General features: G+C 46.0%; 1 protein-coding gene across 2 annotated transcripts in view; it reads right to left on the reverse strand.

Annotated features, from left to right (window-relative positions):
* The window catches only part of LOC147888956 (L-arabinokinase-like), a 284402-nt gene that overhangs the window by 199231 nt on the left and 70045 nt on the right, over nt 1-15126 (reverse strand). For both annotated transcript variants that reach the window (XM_087393001.1, XM_087393000.1), the window contains exon 14: nt 834-890. In XM_087393001.1, the coding sequence (XP_087249127.1) occupies nt 834-890 (57 nt within the window). The remainder of the gene's footprint in view (nt 1-833; nt 891-15126) is intronic.

Here is a 15126-nt window from a genome sequence, read left to right on the forward strand (position 1 = left end):
TAGAGCAAGAAGAAGGTAGGAAGGGAGGCTCTCATACCACATGAAGGCACATGGTGGAGAGGGTAGGCTAGGGAGAGAGGAAGTGATACTGAAAGAGAGACATACTGAAATGGAAATGAAATGACTAGAGCAATGAACCAAAATGAAAGTACTCACATGTAGACCAAAGAGCTTGTAGCTTGTTACTTGATTGATTTGATACTAGACAAGTACAACTCTTATATAGAGCGCACACACACATATGAACACCTATGCATATGGGATAACTCCCAATGTGAAACATGGCATCCATAGGACATACTAGACTAGAACTCACACTAGAACACACCAAACTCACTCAACTTGGCTTCATATTCTAACACCACTAACAGGGAGTGTTCATGCTCGATTGTTTGAAACAACTTGGCAAAGGTCCAACCTTATACATTTTGCGACAATTTGTATTGATGAGGTGTATGGAAAGTAAGCCTTGGAGAAGGCAGCAGCCAGCCGGCTACCCTCAGTGATGCAAAGATAACAAGATTACAGAGAAAAGCATCATGTATATCCACTGCTCTTATTGTTTAAGTTCCCCACAGTCTGGATTTAGTCATTTCTGATTCTTTCTATGGCCAGAGCGAAGGTGGTTCTTGGCCCCATGAATAGTGTGGCATTGCAATTAGCATTATCAGAGGTTCCCCAGTTGTACAGCAGTGATGTTTGAAGAACAAAAGAAGTGAAAGATGATTGAAGCTGAACTTTCATGAGGACAGCAATCACGATGCCATCCTTGATAATGCAAAGAAGAAGTTTATGTATCTCATTATTGAGCTCCAAAATGGGACTTTACTTACTTTCTGAGCAGAATCAAGCTTTCCCAGTGCCGTCTCCACTAAGATTTCTGCAACGACCTGCTCAAAGGAAAAACGAAAAAGGTCAAATCTAGAATTGTGGTCAAGTCTAACGTTTTAATAAATTCGACACACTAGTTTAACATAAATTACTGAAAAAAGAGTTTCTGTGTTGGCATCTGGATGAATTATCTTCATTGTCAGCATTGTGAATTACCATTTTTCGCTGTGGCTGTATGCTTCGATACTCTTGCAGAGAGGATGATGGGGAGCTTAAGTTTTAAAATATAAATTTGCTCTCCATCAAGAATATACATGTCATCCCAACGAGTGCAAGGGCTGGGCTGGAAAAGCAAGGAAGAGGTATGAAACTCAAAGTGTGACAAGTACATGAAGATAAGAAACACCTTTAAATGGACTCCGTACTAACACTCCACCAAGATCCTCTCGTTTTGAGGCCCCTTGGGCTTCTTGGTTGCCCCTCCCTTGCAGATCTTTCTTAGCCCCTAGGGGTTTTCTTTACCACTTGTAATCCCCCTCCGTTTTCATCTCTCTTTCCTCTCCCAGCCTAGGCCTACCTTCCCTCACCCCTTTCAGCCTTTCCTCTGTCACACCACCTCTTCTCCCCCCCACCCTTCCCAGGCCCCCACCCCTCCCATTTCTTATCTTACCCCACCACCCACCCTATCCTCATTTCTTCTCTTCTCAAGCATACATAAAAAAATTTTCCCCTTTCGGGGGCCACCGTATTGTTTTCCTCACAAGAGGGGCTTAATAATGATATATATATATATATATATATATTTTCAAAGAAAGGAACCTTCTATTAATGCTTGAAAGATTTCATACAAGACAACAGCCCCGAAGGTGTTGAGTATGAAAAACCGGAAAAGGCTGAAAGAAAAACCGGCCTTTCCCAGAGAAGCCCAGCTCACTGCCTAGGGGATCTCTGGAACTGCGGCTAACAGCCAAGCCGGGGGACTGTACAGCCAGCGAATCCCTTGCAGAGTGAAGATGTAGAAAACACCTGCATGCCAAGCCTTGCAGAAACGAGCACGCCTCTCAATAGTCGCCCTGGAGCCTAGAGTCCCACGCTCCTAGGTGGACCGTAGAGTGTAAATGATATCCTGCCAAATGGCAACCAAGGTAGCCAAGGGTGGAACCGGGTGCTCTCGCATCACAAGACTGCAGCAAGCCACCCAAATGTTCCAAGCCGTGATGCTGGCTACCACCTCCCAAACATTGTCTTCCCTAGTAGGAGGAGCTAGGGCGTCAGAGGGGGCTGCCTTGTGGAGTGCAATCCTATGAATGCTCTGACCCTGTATCCGGTAGGCTGGGGAGATCTCATCAATCTGAAACGCGTGTCCTCCCTCTGTCAACCAAGCCACCATCCCCCAAGTGTAGTCTCTGTGAAGACTCTGCATACGTGTCATGATCCTGAGCGCTCTCATCCAGATCCTCGCTACGGTTACGACAGCTCCATAGGTAGTGTGGGATAGTCTCCAGGACACCATCTAAGCAGCAATGGCACTGCCCCTCCACTCGCATCTGCTCCAACCACGGGCTGATGGGCAAGCCTCCATGGGCTACCAGCCAAAAGAAGTATGAAATCTTCCTCGGCTGCAAGCTGGACCATAACCGCATCCAAAACTTGGAGCGAACATCTCGGGGAACTCTCTAGGTCACCCAGTGTCTCTCCCTCGAGGGAGTCCATCTCGACGAGTCCATCTGAAATCTACTGCCAATCTCTACAGCTGTCCTTTCCGCAACCGTACCCATGTGGACTACAAGACATGCCACACCATCACTTTCATTGTCTTGAAGAACAAGTTCTCGATCGACATTGCAAAGTGCCGATCCTTGTTACGCAACTCCCATTTGATTATGTCCTGGTAATTTGTTATGGCAGGTACCTTGTAGTCGCAAGGGCAGCCAAAAAAAAGTGTTGGGAAAGCAAGTTCTTCACAGTGCTCATCTTCGAAGAGGCTAAGTGGCTCTTGGCACTGTCGCGCATCTGCCTGTACAGATACGTATGAACGTGCGGACGTCCGTACAACTGCACGTACAAAAAAATCGTTTTTTTTGTTTCTCAAAATGGTGTGGGACAGGGTCATTTATGTTTGGGCAGTGCCAAAATGTCAAAAAACGTCAAAATCGGACCTCAGAAGGTCAAAAAACAGCCGTTGGACTGCTCCAAAACAAGTTTTTGGCGACCAACTGACGAGGAATGTCCGCCAATGCTGAGGGAGAACCACGAACTGATGCGAGAGTGAGCTGAACTCACAAACAAGGACCAGGAGCAATCACTAGGGCACCGGAGTACTTGATGGCGAGGAACCATGGCGAGGCTAAGGGAAGGGAGGCTTTACCTTAGAGGAGAGGGGAGCTTCCATTTGGGGGCTTCTCTCATCCTCTAGATAGAGCAAGAAGAAGGGGAAGGTAGGAAGGGAGACTTTGATACCAAATGAAGGAACATGGTGGAAAAAGAGAGAGAGAGAGAGGGTAGGCTAGGGAGAGAGGAAGTGATACTCAAAAGGAGACATAATGAAATGGAAATGAAATGACTAGAGCAATGAACAAAATTGAGAGTACTCACATGTAGACCAAAGAGCTTGTAGCTTGATACTTGATTGATTTGACACCAGACAAGTACAACTCTTATATAAGAGCACACACACACACATGAACACCTATGCATATGGGATAACTCCCAATATGACACGTGGCATCCATAGGACTCACTAGACTATAAAACACACTAGAACACACATTTTTGACTTACTTTGGCTTCATATTCCAACAAAGAGGACTCAACATTGGTAAAGGGGATGGCTAGTGTATGAGATGTGTAAATTCTATTAAAGATGTCTTCCGTCTTTTTGTTGCTTGTCCTCATGCCAAAAAAGTATGGAAATTTATTCAGATGGAATGTGGTGAGCCTGTTAACTGGAAAGCTATTCTTCTAGAGGTTAAGTGCAGATATTTCCAGACACAAGCGCTCTTGTTTTATTGCATATGATCAAGCAAAGCTACCCCCCTTTCTTCATAGAAGATATGCAACAACAGGGGATCCCCTTCCTTCTTCCCCAGGCTCAGCGCCTCAGCATCTTCATGCCTCTACAAGCAAAGCTCCCTCTACTAATGCTGTTGCTGATCCCATTCACTCTACCTCTACTATTGGTTGCCTCTCCATCAAATCCCCCTCTGTGGCTGTGGACTCATCAAAACAGCCTCAAGATGCTTCTCCTGGCGTTACTCAGCTTGTTGCTTTTACCCAGGTGTCCTCTATGTCTATTGACCCTCTCCAAACCACTCCTAGGCAAGCGATGATGTAATGAAAACATATACAAGTCTAAGAATATAGAATGAATAGGTAATGGAACTTCAAAGAATAAAAAGAACCAAGCCCAATAGTACAAATGGATTCCAAGAATAGAACATGCTAAGTATGTAATAAAAAAACACCTCATAAGAATGAGGTAGAAAGAAACCAAGGCTGAGGCCGAAAATGCCAACTCAACCCTGTAGAAGTCTTAGCAAGGAAGGGAGAGTCTCTCCAATCCCTGAGAAAAGTAACTCTCCTGGAGGAGGCTGCTCGAGAGGATCCCTGCATGGTCGCCCATATGGCCATCAAAGTGTGTACTATACCTGTCCAAGTACTGGCCAAGATCTGAGAAGGGTGAACTTGAGAACCCTCCATAGCCTCAGTGCACCTGGCTCTCCAAATGTGCCATGCTGCAATGCTAGCTAAAACCTCCCATGGAGAGTAAACCAAGGAATGAGCAGCCCTGAAGAGAGTGACCGGAACATCCTCTAAAGAGCACGACTCCACAAGGTGTCATCGGATGTGTAGAGCCCAAGACGAGTCATGTCTCTCGAAGAAAACCAAGGGCCCTGAAAGAGTGAGCCAAGCCACTAATCCCCAGGTCATATAGAAGGGGAGGCAAACAAAAGTGCTGAAAAGTCTTGCAATCCCCTTCCATATGATTCTCGCCTGTCTGCAATTCCAAAGGCAGTGCTGTACTATCTCCGAAGCAGAAAGGCAACGAGAGCAAGTAGGGTCAGCCCCAAACCTGGATCTCCAATGATTCACTGCTATCCCACCATGAATAGAAGAGAGTGGATTTTCTATTCCGGTGGGATTTCCAGAGCCTCTGCCAAAAAATTTTCTGCAAGTCTGCAGAAATCTAATAATTCTCCCAATGAGGAGCTCTGGTGGGCCTCCAACCCCTACAGCTGAGCTGGAATTTCATGGCATTACTGACCGTGTAACGAAAGAAGGGGATGCCCTTCTCTCCGTGCCCTTCATCTATCCACTCCCATTCCCCAGGGTTCCACTACAAAAACTCAATTGGGACAGCTCCATGGAGCCACAACCTCCATGAGCCCAGGGCAATGAGTAGCGGGTCAGGATCCAAGTACCACTGTGAAAGAGAGCCATGCTCCATGAAGCCCACTATCCTGACTTGCTGAAACGGTACTTCCAACAATATATCGTCTGTGGACTTGGACAGCCCGCCCCCCGAAGAAACATCAAAGACTAGGCATCCTCATGTGTGTTACGTAAAGCAATCACCTACAAAGGAATGGCCGATCTGGAAAATGCCCCCATCTAGGTGGAACAAGTAATAGGCATGTCATCTGTGTCCACCCAATCAAGGCTGCATCAATCTGTTGAACTCTCCTTGCACTCCCTCTGAGATTATGAACCACCTGGGCCTGCCGGTCTGCAGCAAGCCTCCTAAAGGCTTTCCATGCTCCCACAGTAGATGTAGGGCCCCTCTCCCATCTGGGCCATTGCATGTAAAGAGAAGCTCCAAGTGGTCTGCCATGCTCATCCAAAATACTGTCGTTCCACATGATAGGCTGTCTTTCAATCTTTTCATGGGTGGATGGGGGAATCCTGCGAAGAGTACTCCTGAAGCTGGCCCATGCTTTCAGGATAGCAACCATAAGAGGGGAAGAAGGAGATCTGAGGTGGCCTGTGGTGAAAACCCATCTGGTACTGTGTATCCAATCATCTCCTGAAGTGGGTGTGCGAGACTATGCATCTGATAAAAAAGTCCTTCCAAGGCTCTTGCCCTGGCATAAGTCCTCTCACAACGACCTTGTAGAGTAAGGCTCTGCAGTGTAGATCTGGGTCAATGATATTCAAACCCCCTTCTCTTATAGGAAGAATCAAGGTCTCCCAAGCCACCCTGGCTGTAACATCAGTTGTGCCATCTAGACCACTCCATTAAAAGTTTCGTGCGGGCCTCTTGAGCTGAGTGATAGAATCCCTAGAGTGGCACCAACAAGAGCATACAAATCATGCTGTGGCTAGAAGAACCTGATTAACCACCACCACTCTGGATGCCAAGTCAAGTTTGGCTGAGCTCCAGAAAAGGAGCTTTCTTTTGATGCTCTCCAACACTGGAGCAAACTGTTGTGAAGGAGAGATGCCCACCCTAACCTGGCAGCCCAAATATCTGACGGAGACACCCCTCTGTACCCAAGTGAAACCAATATCATTACCCCAATCCGGGGTGTCATCATCGCAAATCCAAAAACCATTCGATTTATGCCAATTAATGTGTGCACCTACAACCGTGCAAAATAAATCCAAGGCTGTCTGGAAGGAAGGGAGTGTCTTGGGGGAGACATCCAAAAAAACAGCCGTGTCATCTGCCAACTCACTATCCAGAAGCTCTTCTTCCCGGCGGAGAGGAAGCCTCAGCCCATAAATATCAGCTTGAGATCTAAGGTAGATACTCATAGCTTCCGCCACAAACAGAAAAAGAAAAGGGGCAAGAGGACATCCCTGGCGGACTGATCTACCAATCTGAAATCTGTCCCCTCTTACCCCCCCCAATAAGCACCTGGCTATGGGCTGATCTGTAGAGAGAGAATACTCCTCTAATCCATGCATCTGAAAAACCAAAGCGAGATAGAGTACCCTCTAAAAATCCCAGTCTACTCTGTCGTAGGCTTTCTCAAAGTCCAAGAGTAGAATGGCCAACCTCTGGCAGCTTTGTATTGCCCATTCTGAGGCCTCCCAAAATGAGAAAATATTATCGAAAATACTTCTACCGCATTCTGATGGCTTTCGCCAGAATCTTGTAAAAAGTGCCCAATAGAGTGGTGGGTCTCCATTGTGACACTAAATTTCTATTACCCCCCTTTGGGACGAGATGAACGAGACCATATATAAGTGAGTCAGGAATCTCACCAGAGTCCCACACGCCCTGCAGGGCTGATGTAATGTGATCACCAATCTGCTCCCAAAAGGTAATAAAAAAAGGAAGGGGTAAGTCCATCCGAACCTGGGCACTTGCCCTTGTGAAGGGCAAGTAATGCAGTCTTGAATTCTGCATTGGTGAAAGGTGTATCAAGAGAAACATACATCTCATCCTTCACCAATACAGGGATACACTGCCAAATAACCTCTCTGGCATCATCTATGGCCTGTGTGCCCGGATCTGCAGTAAAAAGGGATGCAAAAAAATCTGAAGCTACACGCATGACGGCATCAGGATCCTGACTGTAACACCCCATCTGAGTCAACAAGCTGCAAGACACTATCTCTACTATGTCTGGGCCCACGAGTAGAGAAAAAGTGTTTGTTGACCCTTCCACCCATCTGAATCCAAAAGAATTCCCATGCATGAAAGGCATACTCTGCTCTCTGATCCAACAATATCTGTATATGAGCCCTTGCCATAGCAAGGCGCTCCTGAATCCAAGCATCTGTGGGCCTTTTCTGCTCTTCCCTCTGAAGGGACGCTAACTGCTAGCGTATATCAATCTCACGTCTGAGAATCTCACATCTCCTGGAATCAACGACTGTATGATAATAGTCACTAATTCCGGATAAGGCTGCAGCTCCCTGAGATGGGCGGACAACTCCACCCTGTATGTGAGAAACCCAAATCTGTAAAATATCCTCCATGAGGCTCTCCTCTGCATAAAAAGCATCCGGAATCCTGACATTGGCAGAGCGTCCTCTCTGATGAGGCTCAAGAATCTGCAACACCACTGGAAAATTATCTGAGGTGGTAACCCCTGTCGAAATGCATACAGATCCGCCTCTGTCAAGTGCCCAATCATCTACATAAAATTTGTCAATATGTGCATGGATAGGCATGTGTACTCTCCTATTCGACCAAGAGTACAGGAGTGATTGTAGCATAACATGGAAGGCATCATCAAACCAAGTGTCCCTGCCACTGTACTGAAAGAGAAAGGCATCCCAAGCTGCCCTCTCCAAAGAATGAATTCCACCCTGTTTGCCTCCTTTTTTGTTTGATGGCAATTCAACCATGTTGAAATCGCCACCAATGATCCAAGAATCTGCAATGGGGGCCCAATATAGTAACTCCTTCCAAAAGGAGACTTGATCCCCTCTATTGTTGGGGGCATACAAATTGAGAAGACCAATCTTACGCCCTCCAATCAAAATAATGATCCATTGAGCTCTAGAGGGGGAGATAATACCATGACCGGCAACCAAGGGTAGAATAGAAGGAGAGACTAAAATGCAAGTACCTCCCCTTGTGCCCATAGCAGGCAACCAGAAGGTATGTCCTGAAAGAAGTTTGCCAGACTTGGAGCAATCACTGGCATCCAACTTGTGTTCCTGGATAAAAAGGATATCAATAGCACCTCTAGTGACACCTGGATAAAGCTGATTCCGGATCAGCTGCCTACGGCGACGATGTGGAACTCCGCCTAGGCCCTATATGTTCCAGCTGACTATCCTCATCGACAGGAGAATGTTGGGTGGAAAGGCTTACCCGACCTAGTAGAGGAGACCAGCTTCGAAATACTCCTGCTGAGGGCAAGAAACTCAACAGGTGAAAGGATCCCCACACCTGCTGAGGGGGAGGCCCTATCAAAAGGAATCCCAATGACCGAGACCCCTAAGGTGGAGGGCACAAACTCCTCATCATCCATGAAAGTCGCCGAGTCTGCCAGTGCTGCTGCAAAAGAGTTCCTGAGAAGCAAGTCTGGCCAAGGAATGCGAAGAAGACCTGCACTCGTGGAAGATGGAGGAGAAGGACTTGCTAGGCCTCTATCAGGAAAACTGGAGCTGGGGGCTGAGGAGGCCTGTGGCTGGGCTGAAGAGGAATCTGGAGTCCTGATTTTTGCATGCAATCCCTCGGTCGTCTTGATTGTGGCAGGAACAGTCTGTGGGGAAGAAGTATCGGTAGCCCCTCATGATCAGAAACCAAAGTGACTGGGGTTGGTACAGGTGCATCTAAAGGCCCCTCCTGATGTGGGACTGTAGTGTCTGGGGCTGCAGCAACATCTACCTCTGGAGTCTGGATGGCCTCTGTCTGAACCAGATCAAAGGTCTCCTCCTGAGGTAAGGGCCGTTGTGATCACTCTCCATCATGGTACTGGGTCTGTTTTGGGCTTTGGGCGCCCTGGTGCACCTGGTGGTCCTGGGGTGTGCGAAGCAGGGCACCCTGCTGTTCCTGGTAGTCCTAGAGTGCGTGGTACAGGGCGCTAGGGAGGTGCAGTTTGGGTAGTATATGTGAAGAAGCCGGACCAGAAGACCTCTTGGGTCTTTTTCTCTTCCTTAGGCAATCTCTAGCAAAGTTCCCAAGGGTCCTGTAAATCCTGCACTGGTCCTGTCTACCTGCAATCTCGACTCTCTGTCGAAAGAGAGAGCCATCTGGGCGGTGAAGCATGATGTGGTCATCTGAGATGTTAGGATCAGAGACAATGACCCTAACTCGAGGCACCTCGTCTGCTCTGACTGCCTCTGCCGAGGAAGAAGGCATGCCAGGAAGGGGGGGGATCTCAGTGACCACTCCAAATGTGGCGCCGGTAGTAGCAAGAAGTCGATGGTAGACCTGAGGAAGACCAAGAAATCTAATGAATAGTGATGTGACCTGACTGTCCTCCTCGACCGGATGGAAGCCCAAGGTGTAGGGCAAAAGAAAAATCCTCCTCGAACCCAAAGTCAGAGGATTACCTTTGAGAATCTCCTGGTAACGCCGCCAGCATCTAGTCTCTAGCTTGTGATCTGGAAGGGTGTGACCCAAAGATGCGGGCGAAAAGTGATGTGGAGCCCTCTCCTCCCTCGCCATTTTCTTTCACCTCGCAATCACCTGCAACCCTTGCCTCCTCACTTCTGCCTCCTCCCTCCCCCTCCCACCTCTCCATCCTCTCCTACATTATCCCTCTGCACCTACAAGACTTGCTACAACTCCCTCTCCATCTCAAGGTAAGAATTCCTGTCTTCCCCTCTATTTCAAGTTTGTTTGGTTTCTTTGTCTTTCTTTCTACCTCTTCTCTTGTTTCCCTTCCTCTACTTTCACTTTCCCTTCCTTTCTCTAAATTTTCTCTCCTCCTTTCCTTTCCTTTTTTTTCTCTAAAGGAAGAAATAATATGTGAAAAACAATCATGAAAGACAAGAGTATGAAAGCTCTACCTATTGTTTTTGTGCTTTCTCCTTTTGTAGGCTTCTCTTTATGTCCTTAATCTGTATCCTTTGGAATGTTGCTTCTCCAAACTCCTCCTTTCACTAATTAGTTTTCTTAAAATGGTATATTTTCTCTCTTTTATAGGGCAATAAACACAAAACACCTCCTCTTCCGAGCAGGATCATCTGATGCTAGGACACGTACTTTTTAGGAGGAACGTGCTTCCTCTCTTTTCCTGTTTTTCTTTTCGTGAATGTATTGTCCTCTTTCTCTTATTTTTACATCCTCTTTCTCCCCTCTATTTTTCTAATGGTTTTGTTAATGAAATGGGTCCCTCTGTTAGATACGATCTCAATGGGAACACCAAATATGGTTACAATATTGTGATACAAAAAATGTGCAACTGTTCTAGCTTTGCATGTCTTCAATGCTACAACCTCAACCCATTTAGTGCAATAATCAGTAGCACCAAGAATATATTGATTACCTGAGAATTTGGCTGCAAGTTTGATTGGTCAAATAAAGTCCAATCCCCACTTTTGAAAAAGTCCCAATGGAAGAATGGGCTGATGTGGCATTCTGTCACACTATCCATTGGTCTGTCATCCCTTTGACATGACAAGCATGATTTGGCATAATTGTGTGCATCTTTTAATACTGTGGGCCACCATAATCCAGCTTGCAAGATTTTCTTGCCCGTGATATCACCTGAGAAGTGGCCTCCTACTAGCCCTCCATGTGCGCCTGCTAACACAGCTTTTTACTCATGGTCTTGGACACACCTTGTGATGACTTGGTCAATACCTCTTTTTTACAACACTCCAGCAATGATAAGGAAAGGTCTGCTTTGCAATACTAACTTTTTTCTTTGATCCCTATTCAATGTTGGTGCGGCATGTCCTATCATCCACATGGGTACGGTTGCGGAAAGGGAAACTTCAGGGAAGACAGCTTGAGGCGAGGACTGCAATAGTCGACACAACCATCGAAAAACTGCTGCAATCCAGAATAAGATTCCATGACTTTGTCCGCCTTAGAACATTTGCCGACTACAAGGCACGGCTCAAGAGAAACCTGTTTTTCATGGTGCGGCAACTTGGACTACCAACATTCTTTGTCACTTTTTCTACACCTCAGAAACGATGGGAGCCTCTTCAACGGTGTCTTCATGACTTGAAGAGAAGGAGCAACCCCGGCGGTGATGACCAAGACGTTGTCGATGAGCAGGAGTTCACCAAGTCAGACTCTGTGACGACAACACAATACTACGTGCACAAGTTCAGAGCTTTCAAAACATTATTGCACAATGACGAGACCATTCTTGGACCTATATTGGATTTCTTCTTTGTGTCAGAGTTCCAACACAGAGGAAGCCAACATGACCATGGCTTGCTATGGGTGGGCGATGCACCCGACTGTAACAACAGTGACAACACCACCATAGAACAATTCATCAAGAAGCACATCACGAAAAACTCGCTTTTGGTCAAAAGGACTTGCAAGCGCATAAGCACAGGGAGACCTGTTGGAGGACAAAAAAGAAATGTAGGTTTAGATTCCCAAGACCACCCATGCGGCAAACGAAGATATTGAGGCCCCTTCCCAACGAGCTGGACAACACCGTCCAAAAAAAAAAAAAAAACGAAATTGAAGGCGGCTTTGGGAGATGCATCAAACAATACACTCATGACAAATGGTTTCGAATACCGATGTCTGAGACAGAATACGAACTCGCTATTAGAAGCAGGCTCGCCCAAGCCAAAGTTTTCATCAAAAGAGACCCACAAGACATACGTATGCCTGGCATCATTTGTAAGCAACTACACCATCACAAAAGGAATCACCAAGAAAAGAAAAAGAGAGAGAATAATTCGGTGTCAACAATTACAACTTGGTGAAAGACCCAGAAAACCATCACAGGGAGCTTTGCCTGTTGTACTTGCCATTTCAAAAGAAAGAACACGCCTTGGATGACAAAACCCAAAGTTGGAGAGATATGTACAACCAATACCAACATCTTATTGACAATCATCGAAATTTGTTCAATAAATTCAAAGGTGTTCCAAAAACAGAAGATGTCAGAACAAGCACAACTCTCAGCAGCACAAGCAGAAACAAGATAAGCATTTCGGGAGAGCATTATGACCTTGGCCTTGACATGGACTCTTGCTAGAAGGCTTCAAACAACAACATGCATTGTGAATGCAATCAGGTGGCTCTAGCAAATGAAAGGTACTACGAGCAACTAAGGGAAATGAACACTGAGCAAAGAGTCATATTGGAAGAGGTCATGTTAAGGAAAAGAACAACACCAAATGAGCAAGTTCCGCTCTCTAATCTTCAAGATCCTTTCGCATCTTTTCTAGCTCCTTGTCCAATATTGATTTGCCGAAGGTCTTGCTACTGGCCTACACTGGGAAGGCAGTGAGGGCAATTGGTGGAAGCACCCTGCATACCGCACTGCATCTGCCATTGTTGACTGGAGCATACACGGGCTTGTCTGCAAAGAAGCTGCAAATACTGGCAACACAATACAACGACGTCGAGGCAATTTTGATAGACAAGATATCTTTGGTTGGAGCAAACATGTTCCACACGCCAAACATGCGAATGAGGGAGATAAAGCACAACCATGGCAAGCCATTCGACGGAGTGGACGTCATCCTATGTGGCGACCTTTGCCAGGCAATCACAGTGAAGGACTCCTGGATTTTTGCCGAGCAAGCAACAATTACATCGATGCTAGGGTCATTCTTTTTTTTCATTTCAAGAAAATTACTTCACTATGTATGAATGAAAACCGCGAGAGCAAGCTCAAATGCGGGAGTACATCATGCAATGCATGAGGAAAAAGCAAATCAAAGTGAGCTAATAAAGAACCAAGGCAGAGGCTGAAAATGCCATCTCAACCCTGAAGGAAACTCAGAGAAGAAAGGAGATCCCTGTTGGAATATGAAGCCAAAGTGAGTAAAAATGAGTGTACTAGTGGTTTTATAGTCTAGTGAGTCCTAGACATGCCACGTGTCATATTGGGAGATATCCCATAGACATTGTGACTTTCTAGAGTCTAGTGGCACACTATATATTATTGCACTTGTCTATTTTCTGATATATCAGTCAACATCAAGCTATCAATACATTGTGAGTATTTTGGTTATTGCCTTGCACTTGTACTTCCCTTCCTTTCCATTTTGCCTTTCATTATTGCTTTCCATATTTCCATTCCGTTCCTAGCTAGCTACCATGTCTCTTCATATGGTATAAGAGCCTTCCTTCCTAGCCCTTCCTTTCCTCCTTGCTTCTCCATGAGATAGAGGGTGACCGGAAAGAGAAGTTGCCCTCTCTTCTCTTGGAGGAGCTCCCCTTTCCTACTCTCCATTGAAGGCTTCATCAACATTGGGATTCTCCTCCAACGTTGTCTTCTCCAACTTGAGCTTCTGCCACCTCTCTTCCCTTTCCTTGGTGGTGAGATCTTCTCCTTCCTTCAGCTACAAAGACGTCCTAGAGTGGTGCTGTTTCTGTTGCTCTCTTTGTGACCTGCGGACAATGTGACGCTTCTATCTAGATCTGAAAGCAGAATCACGACTTTGTGTCTTCAAAAAAGTTATAGAGGACCTTGAGTATTATAATTTTCGTTTTTACATCATTACAATCCGAGTTTTCTATGAAAAGATATAGCTCCTGCAAAAAGTGACGAAAATTATTCCTGCGCACGGATTTTGTTCTTGGGTTCATGGGATGATAGTTTCCAGCCTACTGTCACTATCTTGATCTCCACCTCCATCTTTTTCTGCTCCAGTTGGTGCCCATGAAGCTAAGCTACAGCTGCCCATGCAGCTGCTCCTGCTGCTCATGCCTCCTATTGCCCACGAAGCTCTATCTTCTCGCCATTCGAGCTGTCACATTGCACACCTCATCCGCCTTCGATAACGGTGTGTAGACTCCACACTAATTTGCAGCAAGAAGATAAAGAAAAATGATCTTGATGTGAGGTACGGTTACTTCCCGGCTTCTTCGATTACTTCTCTGATTGCCCGTGGTGCTAGGCTTGCACATTCAGTGACTCCACTAGTCCTCGTAGCACCTCCGGCCTCTACATCGATTTTTAGGTGACTCTCAACACATATTTTGGGACATCCATGCCTAGTATTTCATCGACATTGTCATCGACTCGCAGGGATGTGCACACGCGTGCAGTGGCTACTTAGAGGACATCTCTTACTCCTAAGAGATCTATTTTTATTATTCCTACACCTTGATGTATTTTGGGGTCCGCTACCCTGGGTAGTCCCCCTAAAATGATATGTATTGTGTTTGGTTGTCATTGAGTCTAAAGGTCCTCTGCCTTGGATAGTCCTTCTAAAAAGATATATTGGTTATCCTATTTTGGTGTGTGGCTTCCTAATATGTCTTGTTATGAAGCCAAGGGGGGATGTACTGTGGGAGCCATGTATTGCCTTTGATAGGTTTAGAGGGGGATGTATTGTGGGAGCCATGTATTGGCTTTGATAGGTCTCGTTATCAAGCGTGGCTGAGTTCCATGATGTTGGTGTATTCCTAGACCTATGAGCTGGTCATGTAGCCATGCTATAATGTGAGCCTCTGAGCATGTTGAGTCTCAAGCCATGAGAGTGCTTGAATCAACCTCTGAACACGCTCATACTTTACCTCTGAGTTACATAGGGTGCACAGTTTGATGACCGTCATTGTCATGTTTTGTTCTTGGTTCCATTCCAATAGTCCCTCACCTTAGACTGTCATTGTCATGTTCTGTTCTTGGTTCCATTCCAGTAGTCTCTCACCTTGTCTTCATGAGGGGGGGTGTTGGAATATGAAGCCAAAGTGAGTCAAAAATAAGTGTACTAGTGGTTTTATAGTCTAGTGAG

Source organism: Dipteris shenzhenensis, chromosome 21, assembly GCF_047967505.1.
Source record: "Dipteris shenzhenensis isolate YYH24624 ecotype China chromosome 21, Dip_SZ_1.0, whole genome shotgun sequence".
Lineage (NCBI taxonomy): Eukaryota > Viridiplantae > Streptophyta > Polypodiopsida > Gleicheniales > Dipteridaceae > Dipteris > Dipteris shenzhenensis.